The sequence below is a fragment of the Carettochelys insculpta genome, chromosome 1 (assembly GCF_033958435.1).
Source record: "Carettochelys insculpta isolate YL-2023 chromosome 1, ASM3395843v1, whole genome shotgun sequence".
NCBI lineage: Eukaryota > Metazoa > Chordata > Testudines > Carettochelyidae > Carettochelys > Carettochelys insculpta.
This window is the reverse complement of record NC_134137.1, coordinates 215583602-215608075: the sequence shown is the minus strand read 5'-3', so window position 1 is coordinate 215608075 and position 24474 is coordinate 215583602. Positions and strand designations below refer to the sequence as shown.

At 46.2% G+C, this 24474-nt stretch overlaps 1 protein-coding gene across 3 annotated transcripts in view; it reads left to right on the top strand.

Moving 5' to 3' along the window:
- Nucleotides 1-24474, top strand: part of ALCAM (activated leukocyte cell adhesion molecule) — a 203548-nt gene that overhangs the window by 151907 nt on the left and 27167 nt on the right. For all 3 annotated transcript variants that reach the window (XM_074999046.1, XM_074999039.1, XM_074999028.1), the window contains exons 7-8: nt 7583-7710; nt 15779-15908. In XM_074999046.1, coding sequence (XP_074855147.1) covers nt 7583-7710; nt 15779-15908 — 258 coding nt within the window. The remainder of the gene's footprint in view (nt 1-7582; nt 7711-15778; nt 15909-24474) is intronic.

Below are 24474 nucleotides of genomic sequence, written 5' to 3'. Positions count from 1 at the left end.
GTCCGTCACTGCATAATCTTCTCCTTATTCATGAGCACCTCTTTGTTCTCATCTTTGATCTCCATCTACTTTGGCTGCCACTTCCTATTAATATTCATGATCATCTAATACACCTCCCTAGACTTACATTCACCATAATACCTCTCTGTATCTTCACAGTGCTCCTCTAACCATTTTGCCTTATCCTTTCTGGCCACTTTCCTTACCTTATTGCATTTCACCCTCTATTGCTGTTCTGCTCTCTTGGAAACATCTCATCTGATCTTCAGCACTCTCTCTTCTCTTTGACCAACTTCAGGGTCTCCTGCGTAATCCACTTCTTATTGATTTTTCTCTTCTTCTGGAACGGTTTGCTCAATTTCCTCTTCTATCACCAGGGCTATCCCTTCGATTCTCTTATCTAGGTCTTTCTCTGTGGCTGCATTCTAACTCTTCTCTTTGAGCACCATCCTGTACGCATTTCCTGTTTCTTCGTCACCTCATCTCACCACATCTCTTCTTTTCTTAAACTGTGTCTTGTTTCATCTTGATGTTTACGATCACTGGACTGTAGTCCGAGTCTGTATCTGCTGCTTGGAAAGTTTGGCACTGCTGTATTGATGTTACCCATTTTTTTTCTTATCAAGATCATATCTATCATGTTCTTGGACTTCCCGTCATTCAATTGCTATGTCCATTTCTTATAGTCCTTTTGTTGGAAACTCATGTTGCAGATCACCATCTCATGCTCCACAGCAAACTCTAGTAGTTTCTCGCCTTGTTTATTTCTTTCTTCTCCAGATTTTCCCATGACTGTCTCCCAACCTTTATCTGTTCCAACCATTGTGTTCCAATCTCCTCTGATGATCAACACATCTCTCTTTAGTATCCCCTGCACCATCTTTGTCAAGTCTTTATGAAATAGCTCAATCTTTTCCTCCTTACTGTCCGATGTGGGTGTGTACACCTGAGTGACTGACTGAGAAGTTGAATGGTTTTGCTTCTAATCTCGCTACCATCATTCTTTCACTCACTAGTTTGTATCCTAACAATGCTCCTCTAGCTCTTTTGCTAAGAAGGAGTCTGAATCCTGCCTCATGCTTCATTTTGTTCCCTGACCAAATGGCTTCACAACCACATCTCTCTCCCAGTACCATCCAACGCCTCTCCGCCAGTCCAAGTATATCGCGCTGGTATCTCTCCATCTCCTTCCAAAGCAGCTTTAATTTTCCAGTCGCCCACAGTGTTCAGATGTTCCGCATTCCTATTGATAGTATATGTTAGTTGTAATTTTCTTTCGGTAGCCAACTTATCAACCCAACCTCCATTGCTCGATTGTTATCACGGACCTTGTTTATCAGGGTGACATGCAAGCCAGCGTCTTTTCTTTTGGAGTCGTACTGGAACCAAATTTCATTCTTATTGTCGTTGCACAATCAGTGCATTGTCACTCATCTGATAAACCCTCTTCCTTTATCCGGGCTTGGGACTGGCATGGAACCCTAGAGGCTTCATGGCGGAGTTAATGGGTATGCCATGGAATTATTGAGAGACAATGTGATATTTTTCTGTCTGTCCATACCTTTCCTAAATGATTCTGAACAGTCTGGTACCAAAGGGACAGACACGTTGTCAGGAACAACATTATCCTGAGAAGAGGAAAAAAACTGAGGTTGCCTAACTTCTACTCCCTTGTGGGGCAAAGTCTGTTGGGAGATACAGAATTCTTGCCTTCTATTCACGATGCATCAGCTCATTCCTTTGGTTTAAATAGAGCTACCCCTGATTTTCACCTGTGCAAGAGATTCATGTTTCTTTTCCACTGACTGACTTTCAGACCAGCCAGGACAAATGACAGGGAAGAAGGCCATTGGGAATATCAGACTCTTGAGCTCATTAAGACATCCCTGGCCCACAAGTGCTCATTCCATGCCTATAAAATTGTTTGCTCTAATTTTTGTTCTCTAAAGAACAGGCATATAATCTCCTTCTCTCTCATGCCACGCTCCTGCAAGACACAGGAATTGCTGAAAACCCAATATAGTGGTAATTCTTACTGCCTCCCCAGGCTCACAAGAAGATTTAGGATGCAGTGAAGTCTGCTTGAAAGGAAGTTAGATAGTGAGCTAATCTGTGTGAATCTCCTGTCTCCTCAAATTATTCCATAGCTGCTGTCTGTTAGGTAGTTATGCTGTGCTCATTGCCATGACCACTTACAAATCCCAGGCCAGCCTGTTCACTATGGGTCTTGTTTGCACAAACTTCTGGAAGTTATGTACCTCAGACAGTTGCAGGCCTGGCCCAAAGGGAAGAAAAGAATTCCGTTCCAAACTGCGGCATTGTCTACACAGGAGAAATCATGGGTACTCTACACAAAAGATTAAAAGAGCATGGCAAGTAAACACATAATATCTGGTTCTACCAGCAGACAAGTGAATTAAGATAACTTGCACCCATCTCTAGTTTCTTCAACGAACGTTGAGTATCGCAGCATTGCTAGTTAGCTAACAATCGGAATTTGGATATATCCTTGATTACTGAAGAGGAGTACAAGGCATGAAGCTTCCTCATCCTCAGATTGAAGCATTACCAGTTTCCTTCTGAAAACACCTCATAACTTCAGTTCCTTGCTCTTTCAAAGGCATCCCAAAACTGAGATGTTCCTAATCTCATTTGAGTAGGTGTCCAGAGTTGCTTTGAACAGATTTCTCCACAGATTTTAGATAAAGTTGTTGATGATGCGATACAAGTGGTTTCTTGATGTTTTGAATGTGTCAGTTCTTTTAATTAGTTTCTACCTCATGAATATTTTCTTTAATTGACTTCAGTGCAGGGTGTGTTCTTTTTTTTTTTCTTTTTTTAAAAAAAGACAGATTACAGCTCCGAGAAATAGAATTCTATTTACCTAGTCATTTGCATTCAGAGCAGGGTGATGAGTGTATCATTCCTTAAATTTCTAAAAGACAATTAATCATAAAATAACAAAATACCAGCTGTTCAGTTATGAATATAACTCATCAACAGATGTAGGTCCTTCTGAATAATCAGGCAGTCATTTTTAAATGAACCCTATTTATTTGGAGACACAGCTTGACCGCTCTGTCCTTTCAACAACATATGGAGAAGAGGTGCACAAATACACTCCTCCCCAGGCTCATCACCAGCTCATGGGGCAACTAGTGCTGCAACCTGCCGGATATGTACCAGTGCTCTAATGATTGCACTTGCTGAGTGTTGTGCAGCAGCATAGAGTTCCAGTTCCTATGCAGCAAGTTGAACTCTATGGTCCCACCTGTATCTTAAGCAATGCAACCTGAATAAATGACAGACTCCAACTCTCTGACCCTGGCTGGCATTGTTCCTCCCCAGTGATGAGTTGTGAATACATTATGTTTGAATCCAGTCACCAAGACACCTTACTTCACAATTTCACATCAAAACTCCAAAAAAAGGCTGGTTGAAGTCAAGATGGCCCTTTTCCAAAACAGCTGAGCCTCTCAGACAACCAGATGCAAGTATTGATAATGCTACTAAACAATATTGACCTCCTGTGGTTCAGCACCAGTCATGTCCTGAGGATGCTGGACTAGAGAGGTTCAGCCTGTACTTCGCAAAAACTTTCTAGTTGATGCTACATAAAACAGAGATACCTGGAGAGAAGAAATGTTCCCAGATGAGGACAGTGTTCTTCAGGACTTGAGCTTTCGCTTAAGCCAGTTATACAGAAAGATTTCTGCAAATCGTATTTGTTGATAAGTGAAGGCTCCATAAGATTGTACTGCAGCCTTCTCCTCCCCTGCTAGGATAAAGACTTGGCAGTGAGGTACCTCTGTGCATGCCAAAAGGCCATAGGGAAGCATTTTACATAATGGGTGGGATGTCATCCATGACTTCAAATCTATTTGAATGACAAAAGAAATAGCAGATACCAACAGCTGATTCAGACTCTCATCCAAGCCCTTGCCTCCCACGGCTCTGGGCCATTGCCATCCAAATGGCCTTTGCATTTTCCTCTAAGCCTAAAAAGTAAAATTGGTGTTTGGGACGTGCTGCTGAATCAGAAAAGGAATTCTAGTCAGGCCCCAGTCTTTTTTCCTGCTCTGATTTACATATGTCCTCAAATAGTTCTTCTATACTGATTTGCTGTGTTTCTGCTCCAGGTACCTGGGCCCTAGTATTTTGGCTGTTTGCTCACTGAACCAGACAGTGAATGTCCCCTGCCCTTCCCTTCCCAACTTGGTTCCCCTTTCCTCCTTCTATGAAATCCCATGCCAGGCTTTACTCCGAGTTTGGCCCCACCCTCTCTCTTCCCAGTCTCCAGGCACCACCTCCTCCCGCACTCACTCACATGCTGCAAACTTTTGCTTCCAGCCCCAGCTGGCCGTGTGGAGTGTCACCCCCTACTGGAGACAGAGCAAGGACTTACTCCACACTGCTCAAGGCTCTCCAAGCGGAGAGGGGGCAGGAGAAGCAGAATGCTCAGTGTAGGGATAGGGTGGGGACAAGCCCGCCATTCAGAACAGGGAAGGGGCCAGAGAGGAGTCTGTGCTGCAGCCAGGGAGGGGAGGCCTGAGCCCTTTGAGGCTCCCCACAGTCTATTGTGTGCCCTGAGGATGGGCCCTGTTTGTCCTGCCCTAAGGCCAGCATGATAATAGTATATGCAGTTTTGTCAAAAAATAAATAAATAAATAAATTTTAAAAAAAATCAGTAAAAGCTCTCCCATTAAAATGAGGCCCAGAATCTTTCAAAGCCCCTTCCATATGGATCAGTCTTGCCCAGCACTCTGAATTTCTTTAAAGTCAGTGGATGCCACACTGCTGTCAGGAGAATGTTCCAGAAAATGGCAGCAAGAGCGACTTCGTCTACACTAGGAGGAAAAATCAATTTTAGATACAAATCCAGCTGCGAGAATTGCATAGATGGAGTCAACTTATCAAAAATCGATTGGTTTTTTTTGCCACCACCCACCCAGGGAAGTTGACGGGAGAAACTGCAACTGCCAGGAGTCACAGGGAGGTTGCTGACGCAGTGACAGTTTGATTTAACTCATCCCCAGTAAGCCCGCTAAATCAAACCCAGGAAGATCAACTGCCAGCACATGAATCTTATAAGCGTGGACATACACTTAAAAAGGGAACCGAAACAGAACAGCAGTAGAGATATGATAGTTCAAATTACTGGGTTCCAAATAGAGTAGAGCGTCATACACATTTCATCAGATGTAGAAGTGGAGAATCACAGAGGAGACTCCTCAGTTGGAGAGACACCTTTCCTGTGCTGCCTCAACAGTGTGCATCCAGGGTTAAAATGCTGCTTCAGGCTCTGCATCTGTTTGCTCATTGCTGACTCTTCTGACACTACCAAAACGCATGTCAGCAGTGGGGCAGGGGGAGGGCGGGGGTATGAGAGAGAGCATGATCAGGGTAGGTTACTGAATGGCTGAAAAAAACACTTAGCTTTCAGCATTCATTTTCTGACTTTGACCCTACAAAATGTTGGTGCACAGTGTTGCTTGCACATGGTCAGGAGGATAAGGGATCCTGACCTAGTAAGAGGGACGATTTGGGACCTAGCAAGTCAGGGCCAAGGATGCATAATTTAGAAGGAACCCTCTGGTGATCATCTATCCAGTAGTTCTCAAGTCATGGGCAGCACACTGGCAGCCCATGACACCCAGAACCATACAGGTTTCATAAGATGATATGTGGACGCATTCCACATGATGCAGAGGGAGCTGCATGTGCAGCCCATGATGCTGAATAGGTTGGGAATCACTGATGCCATCTGACCTCCTGTAATAATATAGGACTCCCCCAAAGTTATTTCTGCTTGAACTGAAGCGTACCTTTTAGGGAAACGTGTGCTCGATTTCGAAAACTTCTAATGACAGAGAATCCACTACATCTCCCTTGGTAACCTGGGTAACGATACTCACTGCTAAGAAGGAAGAGGGCATTTAACTGCCCGTCACTTTTGTATGTCATTTTAGGCTTTTTCTACATACTGATTTAACTACATCAGAAAAAGAGACTTAGTTCAACTGGCGCGTTTCACTTGTGCAGACTTATTTTGACTTAGCAGCGGTCTTTTGTCTGCTGCCAGACCCACTCGCTAAATCAATACAAGGTTTCCCTGAATCAAAAAGGCTCCTTACAAGGGAGTTGCTCCCATTTATGCAAATGAGTTAATTGATTCAGTACAACTTTCTCTTACAGACCAGCTCTTAGTAGTCTTCAGACCAGGCTTCCTGTTCCAACCCTTCCTTTAATCCTGCACACTAGTAAGAGAACAGCCTCACAAAAGATTTGAGATGTCTCCGCAGTTTGGTGGGTTATGTCTAAGGCTGCACTACATACAGCCTTTGCCCCACTTGTGTCAGAGCCCGAGTGCCTTGTGCATTGTGAGTCATTCCGTTCCCCCCTTCACTGAGTAATTAGCATGGCTGAATGAGGGTTATATTTTGAAATTTTATCTAGATGAATGAACAGTTCTACCACGTGATTTATGCAGTACTACTTGTTTTCGCCAGCTAGAAAGTAGCACAACTGCCTGAGTGCTGATCGGAGATCCACCAGCATGGGTCCTAATAGAGTCCTGATGCAGGCACTGGAGATCAGCCTTACTCTATGCAAGCAGTTCTCAAACTGTGTAGTGACCTCAGAGTGGGTTGGGATCCCACCCCTCTTTTCCCCTGCCAAGGGAGGAATGGCTTGGTCAAGCTCAGGCTTCGTGACCCCAGGAAGCGGGTACTAACTTTTGTTGTCTGAAGGGGGTAACAGTGTAGTGAAGCCTGAAAAACCCTGCTCTAAACTAATGCAAATGATAAAAACATATTTAAATTTAATAGCATAATTATAAATCCTTTATTTTCCTTCATTAATTGAGTCTCTTTCACTCAACCTATGAAATGTATATTTAACATTCTTCATAGGAAGAGTAACACATATTAGAAAATGCTCTTTAAGAATGAAGATACTATTTAAAAATTACCACAGTAAAATGTTATAGCTCAACCCTATTGAATATGACAGAAATATATTACATTTTATAGCTCTGTTGACTGCGAGTCTTATGTTCACCAAATTCATCTTTCTGAAAGCTACAGAACTGATCAGCATACAGAGCAGCCTTGCGGTAGTTGCTTCGCCAATATTTCTTTTTATGTAATACAAGACACTTATCTAATTAGTGGAGGGGGCTGATAGCTTTAGTTATTTTTGTGACTGCTGCAGTCCCTTCTAACGGTAAACTGCATATAATGCTGCTAAAGTCTCTCATAATGAAATCATACTGTGAAATTGTTCCTACTGGTCTTTTTTACATGAGATAATTACGGTCACTCCTGCTTCAGTTATAGGCAGTTTGCTAAGGAAAAATTGATTTTTATATGAGGGTTTCTCTGTAGCTTATTCTAAGAGGATTAGTACTCAGGACTGAAGAGCATCTATTAACTTCAGTCCTAATTAAAAAAAAAAAAAAAAAGGTGCAATTACCCTCACCTGCTTTAGGAGAAAATTATGTATACTTTGGACATTTACCTTGTACGCATAGTTATCTTGGGACTTGACAAAAACTAATAACTTGTGTCCATTATTTTCATAGATCCTACAGAGAAGGTGACAATTAAAGTGCTGTCACAAAGAAATATGATTAAAGAAGGTGATAACATCACTCTGAAGTGTTCAGGAAATGGTAACCCCCCTCCACAGGAGTTTTTGTTTTATATTCCAGTAAGTATCGCCTTACTCGTTATTTAGATGTAGTCTGTATTATTTGAGACCAGAGATGTACCCATGCTGAACCACTCTAATGTACCATTGCACCAAGGCAGAACCCACTTGTGCCCTACTACCCCTCTACTAGTCAGTTGCCCCATGAAGATGCTCCCTGTCTTTTTAGCCAGTGTTGAGCTACTGCTGAGACAGCCTGGTGAGCAGAGGGCACAGGGAATGCTGGAAGTGGGGAAGGCTCACCACACTCTCCTAAGGAGCTTGGGAGTGGGAGCTGGGCCCCTGGCTGTGATAAGGAAGAGCTGTGCCTGCTCACCTCACTACCCGTGCCCCTCATTCCCTGCATCGTGGTGGGGGGAGGATCACATCAGAGCCAAACTTGAGTCACTACAGAGTGGCCAGCCCTGCTCATCCTGCACAGATACCTAAAATCAGTCCAGCCAGAGCTCAGGTTGCTCCTGCCCTAGACATATGCATAGGTGGCCTGTACCTTAATCCAGTCCTGTCAAAGGTAGGTGCTGTACATAAGAAGCATTTGGTTCTGGGTGCTGCTGTTCGATGCTAGTTGATCTGTGGACTGAAGTCTTCTAAATGCTTGTGTAACAAATGAAGGCATCTAGGCCTAAGAACAAAGTGAAAAGCTGATGGCAAGTTCACAAACTCACTGAGAGGATACCCAGTCTGGAGCCTGCAGAAAAGGCATCAAAACTTGGTCAAGCCTTTTTTACCCTCTCCACAGATTAACAGCCTTTCAACACAAAATATATGATGCTATGATGATCAGCGAAATGCAATGGTGGGAAAAGACCAGAGAGAAACGGTTTAATTTATTGAACTAATAAGAGTAATGACACCAGAAAAATAAAATAAATACAACAGTTACGGTGGCAAAATCCTGTCTAAGGTTTACACCATGGGTCAGCAACCTTTCCAAGGAGCAGTGCCAAAATTTAACCTTCTGCCCTTTTGTGTATGGTCCAAGTGCCAGTGATACATTTTTTAAGTCACTAATAGTCCTACTTACAACAGCTTCATGGGTGTGTGTAACTCAGGGAGTGCCTGTATATTAGTAGTAATTGTCTTGCAGTCAGAGGAGAAATATGATTATCTGTAGGAGGAATTTTTTTTGTTCTTTCTTTGTTTCTTGCTCTCAATACATCACCCATGAGAACTGATTCACCTTCAAGACAGGAAGACTTTGGCTGTGGCCACACTAGAGTGTGACATCGAAGTGGCTGATCCCTAACCGTTATTTTGAAATAAGCTATTTCTAAATAAGTGGCACGGAAGCGACTACATATGAAATACGGATCAACATTGCAGTCCTCAACATTGAAAAGACTCCAGTCATTTTGAAATGCAGCAGCTACACAGCCACAGCTTCGTTTTGAAATAACAGGGCGGAAATGGTGAGGGCAGGGTGAAAATGCCAACAAGCCTTTCCTGGAGCAAGGGCGAGCCAGCCCCTTAAAGGGCTCCTCCCAAACGCGTCCCCTGCACACATGCTAAGAACCTGGCTGCTTGCAGTACATGACCTCCAGCACAGCACTCAGCAGAGCCTTGGTCAGCCTTCACACCACTCTCTGCCATGGACCTGCAGCACTTCACTGACGGGGACACCTTGGACATCGGGGCCAACCTGATGGCCATCCTGACAGCATGCTACATGAGGCTACGTGATGCCCGACACGTGGCCAAGCTCCTGCAGGTTGCACCCCGTGCATCTGTAGCCCCCCCTATTCCAGCCTGCTGATGCCTCTGGCGGTACCCCACCAGTGGGGAATGGTGGGATGACATTGTCCTTGGAGAGTGGGACGATGACCAGTGGGTCCGCAACTTCTAGATGACTCGGGCCACCTTCCTGGAGGTGTGCCATTGGCTGGCACCAGCACTTCGCCACCAGGACACCTGCATCCTGCCGGCGCTCCCCCTGGAGAAACAAGTGGGCATTGCTCTGTGGAAGCTGGCCACCCTGGACAGCAACTGCTCGGTCGGACACCAATTCAGGGTGGGGAAGGCCACTGTCGAGGTTGTCATCCTTGAGGTAAGGCATCTGGGGCCATGCACCCATGGTGGGGTCCCAGGGAGTGGGGCCCCGGGGAGGGGGCCCGCCCTATGCTACCACACACTCACAGGCTCCTGTGCCCTCTACCCTATAGGTTGTCACCACCACCAACAGGATCCTCCTGCACCGCCTGATCTGCCTTGGAGATGTGGACACTGCCATGGCTGGCTTCCAACAGCTGGTATTCCCCAACTGCATCAGCGCATTGGACAGCACCCACATCACCATCCAGGCCACACCACACAGCTGGGGATAGTACATCAACCAGAAAGGACTACCGCTCCATCATCCTCCTGGACGTCTGAGGATGTTTCACGGACATCTGTGTGGGCTGGCCAAGCAGGGCCCACGATGCCCGAGTCCTGCGGAACTCGTGGCTCGGCTGCAGGATGGCAGAGGGCACCTACATCCCCCCCACAGGAGCTGCCAGTGGGGGACGTCACCGTGTCTCCATGCATCGTCACTGATGCTGTCTACCAACTCCAGCCCTGGCTAATGTGCCCCTACACGGGACAAACCAATGAGAGCCAGGACCTCTTCAACGCCAGCCTCAACCAGGCCAGGAACACCGTGGTGCGGGCATTCACTTGTCTGAAGGTACACTTCAGGTGCCTGCTGAGGCGCTTGGAGGTAGGGCTGCCCAACGTTTCCCCCAGTTGTGGGTGCCTGCTGTGCACTGCACAACCGCGTGGAGAGCAAGCAGGAGGTCTTTGTGGCACACTGGGCAGCCGAGGCCGTGCTGCACTGTGAGCAGCCAGGTGCGGTCCCTTGTCACCATGTGCACCAGGACAGGGTGCGCGTGCAGGAGACCCTCCAGGAAACTTTTTTGCCTGGGGGCCCCCATGACCTGGCCCGGCTCACTCCATGCAACTCTCCCCCTCTCCCCCATTCTCACCCCTGCCCCACCAGCACCCCTTTGCCATCCCCACCTGAGGCAGGACACACATCACTGTTAAATAAACTCAACTGCTATGTTTGGAACATAAAAAACGTGTGACTATTTACATGGGGGCGTGAACTATTCACGTGGGGTATGGGGGTGAACTATATACATGGGGAGGCAGGGGGCCTCAATCCTCCGTTGGAGTAGCTGGTCGGGTCCAGGGATCACATCAGGGCTGGGATGGGGCAGGTGGAACAGGGAGGAAGGGCTGGACCAGGGTATCTAGGGGCTTGGACTCGCGGGGGGTGGGGGGAGCCACAGACAGGCAGGGCTCACCTCCCGCTGCTCAGCCAGGGTCATGTCGGCTGGGAGCTGAGCTACAAGGGCCAGGGGGGTGGAAGGGGAGCTGGGGAAGAGGAGGAGGCTGGGGCAGAAGGGGGTGGCAGAGAGGAAGGGGGGGCTGGGGCAGAGGGGGATGCTGCAGGAAAGGCCATCCATGAGGTGGGCAGCTGGCCCAGGCAGTTGGCAACGGCCTGGGTCAGGGTGTTGAGATACCCGGTCCCAGGCCGCCCGCTCCATGGAGAGCCATCCCCGCAGCAAGCAGTTCTGCTGCTGCCGCCATGCAGCCGTGTAGGCTGTCGCCAGATCATCTGCCCAGCTGTGGCAGTGGCTCCTCCCAGCACGGCACTGGGACTGGGGAGTTGTCACCCCCTCGCCCTCCTCTGCTGCTGCGGGGCTCGCAGGCACGTCCAAGGGGCTGGGGAGGCTGGCAGATGCCGAGGCTGTGAAGACATAAGGCGAGAGGGTGGTGCCCCATCAGTCATGAGCCCAGGTACCGTGGGCCAGTGGCCTTGTCCCCACCGCCATCTCACTCTCCTTGTGGTGAGGGGCTCTGGGGCGGCCCATCTTCTGTGGGGCCCGTCAATGCGGGGCTGTTAGAGTGGCTGCCCCAGCCCTTCTAGGCTTCTGACCCTCATGGCAGCCTATGGCCCCGTGTGGGCCCCACCCAGCAGCGATGATGGCCATCCCTGGGTCTCTGGCCTGTGGCCGTGTGCCCAGGTCCATACCATATGTGTCGGGGACCACCACCTCCCGCGAATGACCAGGGCACCCCACACCCACTCCTACCTTGAGGGTTCCTCGAGTGGTTCAGGGGAGGCCCGGGTGGAGGTAATATACAGACCCTTGATTTCAGGAGAGCAGACTTCGACTCCCTGAGAGAATGGGTGAGGAGGATTCCTTGGGAAACAAAGATGAAGGGGAAAAGAGTTCAAGAGAACTGGCAGTATTTTCAAGAAGTCTTACTGAAAGCACAGGAACAAACCATCCTGCTGCCTAGTAAGAAATGCAAACATGGTAAGCAATCAACTTGGCTTAATGGGGAAATCCTTAGTCAGCTTAAACTCAAAAAGGATGCGTACAAGAAATGAAAACGTGGACAGTTGACTCAGGAGGAATATAAACATATGGCTCGAGAATGCCGGGAAGTAATCAGGAAAACAAAAGCACAATTGGAACTGCAGCTGGCAAGGGATGGGAAAAGTAACAAGAAGTGTTTCTACAGGCATGTTAACAGTAAACAGGTTATCAGAGAAGGTGTGGAGCCGTTGCTAGATGAGGGAGGTAACCAAGTGACAGCTGATGTAGGAAAAGCTAAAGTCCTCAATGCTTTTTTGCCTCAGTCTTCACGGACAAAGTCAACTTCCCCATGACTGTGCTAGACAATGCAGTGTGGGAAGGTGGAGGGCAGCCATCTATGGGAAAGGAACAAGTTCTGAGCTATCTAGAAAAACTAGATGTGCACAAGTCCATGGGTATGGATTTAATGCACCCCAGAGTACTGAGGGAATTGGCAGAGATCATTGCTGAACCTTTGGCCATTATCCTTGAAGACTCTTGGAAATCGGGGGAGATACCGGATGACTGGAAGAAGGCAAACATAGTGGCCATCTTTAAAAAAGGAAAGGAGGACAATCCAGGGAACTATAGACCAGTCAGCCTTACCTCAATCCCTGTGAAAATAATGGAGGGAATCCATTTTGGAGCACTTAGAGGGGAAAGTGATCAAAAGTAGCCAACAAGGATTCACCAGGGGCAAGTCCTGCCTGAGCAATCTGATTAGCTTCTATGACAAGGTAACAAGCTCTGTGGACATGGGAAGTCAGTGGGTGCGATATACCTTGACTTCAGCAGAGCTTTTGATACGGTCTCCCACAACATTCTTCTCCATAAGTTAAGGAAATATGGATTGGATCCTTGGACTATAAAATGGATAGAAAGCTGGCTTGATGGTCGGGCCCAACGGGTAGTGGTCAATGGCTCAATATCTGGGTGGCAGTCGGTTTCAAATGGAGTGCTGCAAGTCTCGGTTCTGTGGCCAGTGGTGTTCAGTATCTTAATAATGACCTGGATGAGGGACTGGATTGCACCCTCAGCAAGCTTGCGGATGACACAAAACTAGGGGGAGAGGTAGATACGTTGGAGGGCAGAGAGAGAATCCAGAGTGACCTGGATAAATTGGAGGACTGGGTCAAAAGAAATCTGATGCGGTTCAACAAGGAGAAGTGTAGAGTCCCACACCCGGGGCAGAAGAATCCCAAGCATAGTTACAGGCTGGGGAGCAACTGGCTCAGCAGCAGTACAATGGAAAGGGACCTAGGGGTTATGGTGGATGAAAGGCTGGATAGGAGTAAACAGTGTGCCCTTGTAGCCAAGAAGGCTAACGGCACACTAGGGTGCATTAGGAGGAGCATTTTGAGCAGATCTAGAGAAGCAGTTATTCCCCTCTATTTGGCAATGCTGAGGCCACATCTTGAATATTGTGTCCAGTTTTGGGCCCCCAGTATAAAAAGGATGTGGATTTGCTGGAGCAGGTTCAGCAGAGGGCAACAAAAATGGTTAAGGGGCTGGAGCACAAGACCTATGAGGATAGACTGAGGGATTTGGGCTTGTTTAGTTTATAGAAGAGAAGACTTAGGGGTAATTTAATAGCAGCTTTCAACTTCCTGAAGGGGAGCTCCAAAGAGGAGGGTGAGAAACTGTTCTCAGTTGTGTCAGATGGCAGAACAAGGACTAATGGTCTGAAGTTGAAGAGGGAGAGGTGTAGGTTAGATATTAGGAAAAACTGCTTCACCAGGAGGGTGGTGAAGCATTGGAATGCGTTGCCTAGAGAGGTGGTGGATTCTCCATCCCTCGAGGTTAAGTCCCAGCTGGACAAGGTCCTGGCTGGGATGACTTAGTGGGGGCTGATCCTGCTTGAAGCAGGGGGCTGGACTAGATGACCTCCTGAGGTCCCTTCCAGCCCTATGATTGTGTGATTCTGTGAGGTAGCCCAGCTTGGGCCCTCAGAGGGCCTCAGCCATGCACAGCAGTCCCTCGCTCCGGCTGTCGCTGTCCCCAGTGCCAGCAGGTGCTTAGGGGCCTGCTGGGGGGGGGGGGGGCATCAAGGGTCCTGGCTGGGGCTCCTCGCCCTGCCTCTCCAGCTCTGCCGTGTCCAGAGTCTCCTCTAGTGGTGCAGCCTCCCAGGGTCCCAGCAGCTGGTGGAGCTCCCTGAAGTTGGGGCGGGTGGCTGGCGCTGCCCCTGATTACCTGGCTGAGTCCCTTGCTCAGGCATAGCCCTGCTGTAGCGCCTTGTCTTTGGAGCAGATCTGGTTGGAGGTCCAGAGGGGGTGGCCCCTTGCGGCGAGGTTGCTGGCCAGGTGGGCAAAGGCATCCGCATTTCTCCTCTGTCCCTCCATCCTGAGCAGGATGTCCTCCTCCCCCCAGACAGCCTGCAGATCCTGAACTTCAGCTTCCAGCCAGAGGGGCCCCCCGCTCCTCTTTGGGTGCTGCCCAGAGCCCTGCTGCCCAGATGCCTTGGCTCCCCAGGGATCCTGGGGGTCTTGGCTGCTGGCCATTGGTCCAGCCACAGTCGTGTGTCGCTTTCTAGGGATGTTAGGGAGTGTCGTCTGGCCACCTCGTGCTCCTACCTCTGCCAGCACACACTCAACTTCCTGCACAGGGTTTCTGTGTCCCTGCAGCTTTAAGGTACCCACAGCTGACTGCCATAGAGCTCTGGCTGCTGGTGGGAGGAGCCGGCTCTGTGGAGGACTTTTCATTTCGAAATGGGAGCCAGGGAGCGGCTACACACATTTAATTTCGAAATTAACATCGAAAGGAGGTGTTATTCCCAACACGGGAGTGGAATAACCATTTCAAAATGAACGTCTTTTAATTTCGAAATTAATTTTTAAATGAGCAATCGCTCTCCTGCTCATTTTGAAATTGCCCCTCATTTCGAAATAACTTTCAAAATGAGCTGCTAGTGTGACCATAGCCTTTGTGTGTACAAGTAGCTCCCAGTCCACCAGTTGCTTAGCTTAATAAGCCCCAAGCATTTTGGATTCCTCTTCTATGGCAGCCTTCATTGCTGCTGAAGTGAGAGAGAAAGTCTGGTGCCCCACACGTCCATGCAACTCTAAGCCATGTTATGCAGCTGTTTTAGGGGGGTGCTGGAACATGAGGGAGAAGAGCCATCAGTGTATCAGACTCACACCTGTACTGCGATGAACATGGGTCTGCTGAGGGCCCCACTTGCATGGACTTCAGCGTCCTAATTAATCTATCTAAGGCATGTTGTTGCTTGAGAGAAGATAGAATTAGTGCTGTTTTGCTTAGGCTATCCATATTCTGAATCTAACAATGCTTGTAATATGCTTCAGTAGTTAATATTTCCTGGAACTTCTAGCATTTTGGGTAAGATCATTGTTCCCATCATCAGTGTTTCTCTTTGCAGTGTTGTGGCCATACGTTTTGTTCTGTGTGTGTAATCTTCCCATACAAGCTTGCTGTTAAATGCCTTAGACTCTTGTATTTTTCTGACTTTTCTGAAAATTGTTATTTAAGTTGAACGTTCAAAGTAAAACTCTCATTAACGCAGGAGTAATTTTACAGCTATAACAGTCAGGTATGCAGCAAATCACTGCTGTACTCAGATGTGATTGGATTTCACAGATGGGGAATGTGTAGAGATTGTGAGGCACTTCAGGATGAAAATTGTTCTATAAAATGTTTTTAAAAATGTGCCTATCCTGTTTGTAGCAATCCTCTGTAACCCTTGAGTGTTATACTTCCATCCATAGGGAGAACGTGAAGCCATAAGGAGCTCAGATACTTACATAATGACAGATGTGAGACGAAATGCAACAGGAGAATACAAATGCTCTCTGATTGATGGAAGCAAGGAGGACTCAACTAACATCACGATTCATTGTAAGTCATTTTACCTTTCCTTTCCAGAAACAATTAAAATATCTTACAAATTATGGGTAATACCTGTGATAGGGTTGCCCGCTTTTGAGATACCACCTGATGATCAGTACTATCCCAGGACCCCTCTGTTCTGCCAGCCTGTGCCCCTTTTTGCCCTGTCAGTGCTTCATTAGCATAATGGCAGCCGTGTGAATTTCAAAGTACAGACTTTGAATTGCAGATTGGTAGTGTAGATGGGGCAGCTTGGAAATCAGCACCCCACTTGGACATTCTCTTGCCTTGATCTAATTTTGTGGATGTAAGGGAATGTCAAAGTGGGGGGCTTATTTCAAAACTGTCCCCATCTATACTGTCAATCTGCAATTCGAAGTCTGCACTTTGAAATTTGCATGGCCACCATTATGCTAATGAAACACTGAATATGCATGTTAGCACCTCATTAGCCTGCTTCAAATTGCCTGATTAAGTATGCCACTTCTGACAGGATGTGGCATGTGTAGGAGCAGCCTTAGAAGACATTTAGGGGTAAATTAGAGCACAATAACAGCACAGAACACTGAGAGCCAGGACTGGTGGCTGGAAACAAACTTTATGGGATGGTGGGGAAACTTGGCCACACCCATGATGAGTGGTCGTCTGGCTAACTAAAATCATGCTGGATTACGGCTGTTGCTGGACCAGAGAGTGCCAGACTACAGAGCTTCAAAAGTACCATTTAGTTGTACAGTTTAGTTGGTAAAGTACCATTTAGTTCCGAGCAGTGTGCAAGGAACCTTGTAGGTGGATAACAATGGATTAACTATACTCATCATGGAAATTTTTCCTTAAAGGAGTCATTTGGTGTTTGGCTTATTACCTAAAGTGTAGGAGGGTTTATATCCCTTAATGTATCCTTGTGAATTTTCTCATTACCCATATAAAATATGTAATCATTATTGACTCCTGTAAACTCTTGACCTCAGCTTCTTATGGTAATAAGTTCTACAGGCATTTAAAAAAATAAATTAGTTTTAATATGTTGTTTTTAATTGCATTTATTCTCCACTTGTCCTTTTAGTATGTAAAAGGAAGAAGAGGAGCACCCAACTGACATTTTTTTACACCATTGATAATTTGTATACCACTGCCACACCACTCTTATTTGTCTCTTCCCTACACTGTCACAAATATTTTCAGTTTGTCTTCATGCTGCAGAATCTCTGTGCTTCCCCTGACCCTGCTTTCACACACTTTGCACCCCTTCTATTTCTGCTCTGTTTTCAGCTAAGGTAACCAGAGTTGTGGACATTATATCAGGAGATGATACAATAATTTATGCAGTGGCATCATGACAATTTACTAATTATTCTCTATCCTGTTGTTTATGTTTTGGGAGGGTTTTTTAGCCTTTTTTTTCTTTTCATTGCTAATGCATGGTGGGCAGAGGATTTCATTGAATTATCCTACCATTAATTTACAACTCACTCATCTGTATGGGTAATTGAGGCTGTTTTGTCTAATGAACATTCTCACATTTAACAAGGACTTTCAGCATCTGCCATTATGTTGCCCATTCACTGAGTCTTGCAAGTTCCCTGTTAAATATTTTAGAACTTAAGTATTGACTAACCTGTAAAATTTCATGTCACTGTTCATACCCTTTTCCAGATTATGTAAAAGTACATCATACAATGCTTCTGTTTAGTATGGTACACGATCGGCCTTTTACCAGGGTGAAAATTACCCATTTGCTATGTGACTTTTAGGGTGTGGCTACACTAGGAGCGAACTTCAAAGTTAGGCACTACTTCAAAGTAGCTAGTGCCATGGACAGGAGCTGCATGATGCCTGCATCCACTTAGGTACCACCCATGACGACCCAGGTACGATCACGCTGACCAGTGGACCCACTCATCCTGTACTCTCCTTACAAGAACTCAGGTACGGTCGCCAACAGCGGATGGCGCCACCCATCCTGGAACCTGAACTGGGAGACAGGTACAGTGACTCCAACGAGCCAGCGCCACCCATCCTGCGCCGCCTACGGTCCATCCTAAGCCCAAATGGTGAATTGATGTTAGAGGGTATGAACACAACCAGGACCACGTAACAGCACACGTGAACACACCACTCACCCAACATTAGGGGTTTTGTGACATGCCCCCGTGACACTGACAGAGGCGGAGCGGTTCACTCCATACCCAATCATCCTTCCTAAAAGCTAAGACTAGATAGTTAAAATAACTATACGCCGAATTAGATGACTATAATTCCCGCCCAAAAACACATTCACATTCATTCTTTTATTTAGTACCAGTCGCTTTGAACGGAAGCAATTGTACAGGTAGTTGTACCACGACCTCTTTTAGTCTTAACTTATTCCGTTGATCTGAGACAGGCTACACATGCTAGTACAACTTTCACAACAACATATATAACTAGAGCTGCTACCACAATCGTAAAGAACAAGGCAACTCCCTTGAAAATTTGGGTACCAAGATATCCCAATTTGTCTGTGACCCATGACCACAGATCCCACACAGGTGGTGCCGGCGGAACATAGGCCACCCGCATTATGTGATTTGCGCGATTGAACACCTTATCCGCGTTATCTGGTATGTACACACAACACTGTTTCCCAAAAATCGCGCAGACGCACCCCTTTTCTGCGAGTATCATGTCTAGTGCTATTCGATTTTGGATCACAGCTTGTCGGATTTGATGTTGTTCATTAGCTAAGTCTTTTAGGGATTGCCCCGTCTCATTGGCCACAACTTCTAGAACTGATTGTAGTCTGAGGACCGCTCCACCAACCCTTGCAACACCAACTGGTGGTAGTAGGGCCCAACCTACCATTTCCTGCATAGTTAGGGGTTTTCTATTTTTTATATCCAGTTGTGCTTGTTCTAGGTTCCTTTTACGTCTGGTAAATAAGCTCCGACCTCCAGAATTTTTGGGGTCGCGTTTGGACTTAGGGACAGTGCCCTGCGAAAGAGACCGGTCAAGCACGACTTCTCCATCATCCTGGTCACTAGTACCAGGAACTCCATTGATTTCAACCTCAAAACGATTTTGGTGTTCAACACCAAAATCTATCCCTAAGGCATAGGGTAGAGCACTGCCTATACTCCTCCTGTGATAAAGTTTTGCGAATATGTAGGGAAGGCAGCAGGTAGGCCACATAACAAGAACCACGCCAATGTGCTGGGAGTACTTTGTACGCCTTATCACCGCACACACAGTAATGGCCGGCGATAGCGTAGAGCGGTTGGTCACAGCTTCCCTTACCCTGTTGAGGGTCAGATTTTAATGAAGCAGCGGCCGCCTGATAATATCCAGTGAAAGGCCATGGGGCTCCCTCTGAAGGTGTACAATTCCATAACACTGAACCATTTGTTTCTACACAACTTTTCCCTTGTTCTTTGCTTTCAGACCAATACGATTTAACCTGTAGGAAATACATGGTCCCCCAAGATTGTGGGAGTGCCATACCGTCATTCAAAATATACGTGTGACATTTACTCTGGCCAACAAAAACGTCTTTATGCTCTCTAACTTGCCATCCTAACTGTTGTGATCTAACCCCAGACCCAGGCTTGCTGGATGACTGAGATGTCTTCCTCTTGTACAAATTAGACCCGTTGCAAATGAAACACCAGTGTCCCTTCCTCCTTTCAACCACCAAATAATCGGAGCGTTTGGTTTGCGCTTCTCCCCAAGTGGCATTTCTTTGACCAAGACATTTTGTCATGTTTTGGGTGGTCAAAGGAATAGGTATCATAGGAATTCCGACCCTGCTGGTAGTGGGAAAAACACTGCATATCCAGCAGTCGGTTTTGTTTAATGCTTTTGCCACTAAGGTTGCGGTTCTTATAAATGCATTATTTTCCCAATTTTGGAGCTTACAATTTGCAACATAGGTCATAGCTAGCATCAACAACAGCATAATTCAAACCTGGAAAAAAGAAAAATTAACATTACTATCTCCCTCAATTATTACTGAATCGTGCAAATATGAATTCTACCCTACTCCCTTTTGTTTAACCAATTGTGGTGTACTAACATATTTTTCAGAGGACCCAAATAATAAGTATTAGGGTATTCCCCAATTTTCTGAATGGTATCCGTAAAAGGTTTGTTGACTCCTTCCCCGGGAAGCGTTACCCACACCTTTTGACCTTTAGTATAGGCCGGCTGCCAGGGTTCTTTCTGTTTGGGTTGTATGTCCGGCCACCTAGACACTGCCCGATTGATATTCAGTAAAGCTGTATCTAGATAAGTGTGCCAGCCTTTATAGTCTGCATTGGGATTTAGTATTTTCAGCTGAGTTTTTAACACCCCGATCTTTCGTTCCACAACCCCATTACTTTGCGGATGGTAAGGAGTGTGGAAATGCCATCGAGTGTTCAATGCCTTCACAAGATGTTCAATTTCTTTTGAAGTGAAGCGTGGTCCATTGTCGGACTGGATCTCAGTGGGTACAGACCGATTGGCTGCACACTTGGATAGAAGCCAAACAATGTCTTTGGCTGTAGATTTTTTGGTGGGGACCGCCCACACTTGGCGGGACCCCAAATCGATGACCACTAGGTCCTTTGGGAACAACTTCGCACCCAGCAACGGGTCCATTAGATCCACTTGCCAGGTAGAACCTGGCTTGAAATAGGTCGGATCCAATGCACTAATTTGTGACCTTGGCCGGTTCATCCTCTTGTTAATATTACAGGTCAAGCAGCCCCTGGCAATCTGTTGCCAGGTTTTATGGGATACATATGGGCTTCCCATCTCTCTCTGCCAAATCTCCTCACGTGTTTTTGGGCCCCAATGACCCCATTCTTGGTGAAACCATTGCGTCAAGCTCAGAGAATTACCTGAGTTGTCAGCAAGGCCAACCTCTGGGGCCAAACCATTCTCTTTCTGGAGATGGTGGTCCAAAAACCCATGCAAGGGATTGGAGTCCTGCTTATGGGAAGGACAATGGACTAAAAACCAGGGCCTTGGTCTTCGTTCTATTCTTTGGAAAATCTGGCCCCAGTGGTGGGGGTAGTCAGTTGGCTTTGCTTCTTTAGACAAGACTCTAATTACATACTCCGAGTCTATTCCCAAGACTGGAGCCTACAGCTTATGCTTGTCATTAGCATGCTGGACCGCATAGAGTATTCCCTTTACCTCTGCTTCTTGGGCAGTTGTTTTTAATGGCTCCGTCACAATCTTTAAATAGTGACATTTAGAGCAATAAATTCCTGCTTTGGGGTAATGCTTGGTAGACCCATCACAGAATAACCAAGGCTCTTGACTATCTGTTTTTATGACCAATGCCTTTGGCTTGTTCTCAGCAGGTATTGGGGTGCTAACAAAGGACCAAGACATCCACGAAGCATGTGCTTCATAAAGCAATTGTGCCCAAGTAGTGCTTTCCCCTCCAAACTCCAAGGGGTACTCTGGTTTTAACCACTGCAGAGATTTGACCACTGGTCCCTTTACCATGCCATGGTAATGATTCCAAATCTTAGCTTCCTTCAATGCCAGGAGCGTTTTCCCATATGGCCCATAATTCAACTGGCTAGGCTGTAATTTTTTAACCATACGGCCAACAGGTTGATTTTGTTGGGTAGCCTCTATTACTATCTGATCAATCGTATAGTCTATAAGAATAGTTATAGGCTTTTGCGGGTCTATCCGCGCCAAAGGTTGGGGGTTCTTTAGAGCTTCCAGGAGCATTTCATATGTTATTCTCTGACCTGGAGTCCATTTAACCTTGTGCCCTTTCTTTAATTTTCGTTGAAGGACAGCTAAGCTCAGGGCCATCTTTACAGGTATTAGAAATCGGTGATAATTCAAATACCCTAAGACCTCTTGAACCTGTTTTTTAGTTTCCGGGGGACGTGTAATCCATTCATCCAATCTCTCTTTTTCAATTTCTGTAAACCAGTTAGTGGTAGTTGCCTTGATTCCTAAAAAACTAAACTCAGTTTTAGGGACTACTTGAGACTTCTCATCGTTTATTCTCCAACCATCTGTTTTTAACTGGGTAATTACATCCTGAGTAAGTTTTGTAACGGTAAGTTCATCTTTTCCTACTATTGCGACATCATCAACATAGTACATGACTTCACAGTTTGAAGGAACGACTACCTTTTCTAAAGTTCTACCTAGATGCTGTGTAGCAATTGCTGGTGAATTTTTATATCCCTGAGGAAGAACCTTCCACCGGAACATCTGCCCATTGAATTGACAATTTAGGACACCCTGCGGATCATGCATGGGTACCTGATAAAACATATCCTTGGGGTCCAATGTGCATCCCCAAAGATAGTTTTTATTGCTGATGACCTCCTCAGTGTGTGGTCTGTCCCATCTCACAACATAGGGGACTTCAGCGACATGGTCATTGGCTTTACGGTAATCTATGACCATTTGATATTTTTTATTGTTGGGCTCTGAACCGGGTTTTAAAATTCCCCAGGCGCTACTAATATACTTAGTTTCATATATTCTAGCTAGTTTATCCTCCTGTATTAAGTCTTTTAAAAGAGTAGTTATGGCCTCTACCGCATCCTGCCCTTTAGTTGGAATGATATTTGATCTCTAAGTTTGGGGATTTACCAGTTGTGGTGTATGTGCGTTTGATAATGTTGGAGTAGTTATCTCCACCGGGAGTGTTGACAAAATATGTTGTAATTGAAATTCCCAGATAGAGTCCACCCCAACCAGGTTCCGGGCGCCCAATATCGCTCTTGTTCTCTTACGTTCCCCATTTGGTAGTTTTAAAGTAACTTTCACTACCGGGGCTTCTCTCAATTCATTTACCCCTTGTATCCACAATTTTGTATTTGTTGTTCTGTGGGCAACATCAGGGGACACAACATTTATTTGGGCTCCTGTATCAATTAAAAATTGATGTGGTTGATCTATCTCATCCAATAATGTGACATAGGGTCTAGTATCTGTTAGTTCCTTAATATTATTTCACTCAACCAGGGCACTTATTGATGTATCTCGCTGCTTTTTTCTACGTCCCCGGGAGCGGCACCACCCGAAGACTGCTAGGCGTTTTTTGGTGAAGTGGGGGCTGGTCGCTGAGGTCCACTAGAACCGTACGACCACCACTCTGGACGCCACCCTAACTCTACTGCCTGCTTTTCTGGCTGGGCGTCAGATTTGTCTTGCAGATCACGAAAATCTTTTCCCCTATTGAACAGAAACTTGGTGACAGCCTGCCTATATTTGACCACGATAGACGCTTCCTCCTCCTCACCAGACTTCTTCCCTTTTTCTTTTTGGGGGAATTTAGGTTGAGGTTTGAACCGTGTTTGTTGCTTATTAGTTTCCTCTCTCGAGAACCTAGCCTTGGTATCCACTGGGTAAGCCTGATTTTTGGAAAATCTAGCGGTATTTTTCTTATCAGATTTCCTAGTGGGTTCGTCTTGATTAAACCCATCATATTGATCACCCCGACGAAAGGTCATCGGCAGCTCTCCCTCCACATCATAGAGGGCTCCTACTGTCCTCCCTTCCACTGACCTCAGCCAGATTTTTATTGTGGGTGATTTATACGGTAACCCTGAGGCACGTGCCTCAATGGCTTGGTTAGAGATCGGGATTTTCGTAAAATCCACTACATAGGAATACCAATGAGGATCTTCACATTCCTCTTCCTTCAACTGTAGTTGGGCCCCGGCTACAGGAGTCCAACTTGCAACTGACACCCCGGCAATTGCTCGGATCAAATCCTTAGTCGTGGTAATAGACCCCAAAGGGATGGCATAGGCTTGCCATGTCTTTTTAATTAGTGCCAGTGCTAATGCTGGTATTAAAATTGGCCAGCCTAACTGATCAAGCTCCTCAGTTGAACCTTCTCCACCTCGCCAGCTTGAATTCCTTGCTAAATAGTAGGCCTCTTTCCTATCAAGCCATTCTTGTCCATGTTCTAGGACTAGGCGACCTACCCAAACCATCAGAGGTTCCTTGTCCTTCCTTTTGGTATCTTCTAATAAACTTTTCATTTCTGCGCTTGTCCGATCCTTCTCTACCACTGTATTCACACTTTTCCCTTTATCATCTACTACCGTCTTTGAGACCACTACAGGGAATGCTTCCACCTGGTCTAATTTAGTAATAGGAACGTCTGTGGCCTCCATGACTGATTTGCAAAGTGTTTTCTCTAATGTATATTCCAATCTAGTCAACCTATTAAGGGAATCCACCAAGAGAGTTAGGAGAGTCCCTGCCACGGCATTTTTGTCATAAGTTACTCTCCCGAACATCCCCTTCTTTCCTAGACCCCTCAATGTGTCCCTAACATTGTTTAGAGCTTCTAACCCTCTTGTCCCCGGCCTCAGGAGTACTGGGGTTTTTAAAACTGCAGGATCAATCCCGCTTTTTTGGATCATTTGTTTTATATCCCGTATCGTTTCCTCCGGGGTTCCAGTTTGTGGCTTCTTTTGATATTCTATTTTTTGGGCTTCTCTATTTAGAGGGTAAAAACTAAGGTTTTTGTGGCTGCTTATCAGGCATGCTAGCCCTGAAAGAGTGACAGCCTCTGTAATATTCCTTATAGTATCAGAGCCTTCAAACCCAAAGGTAT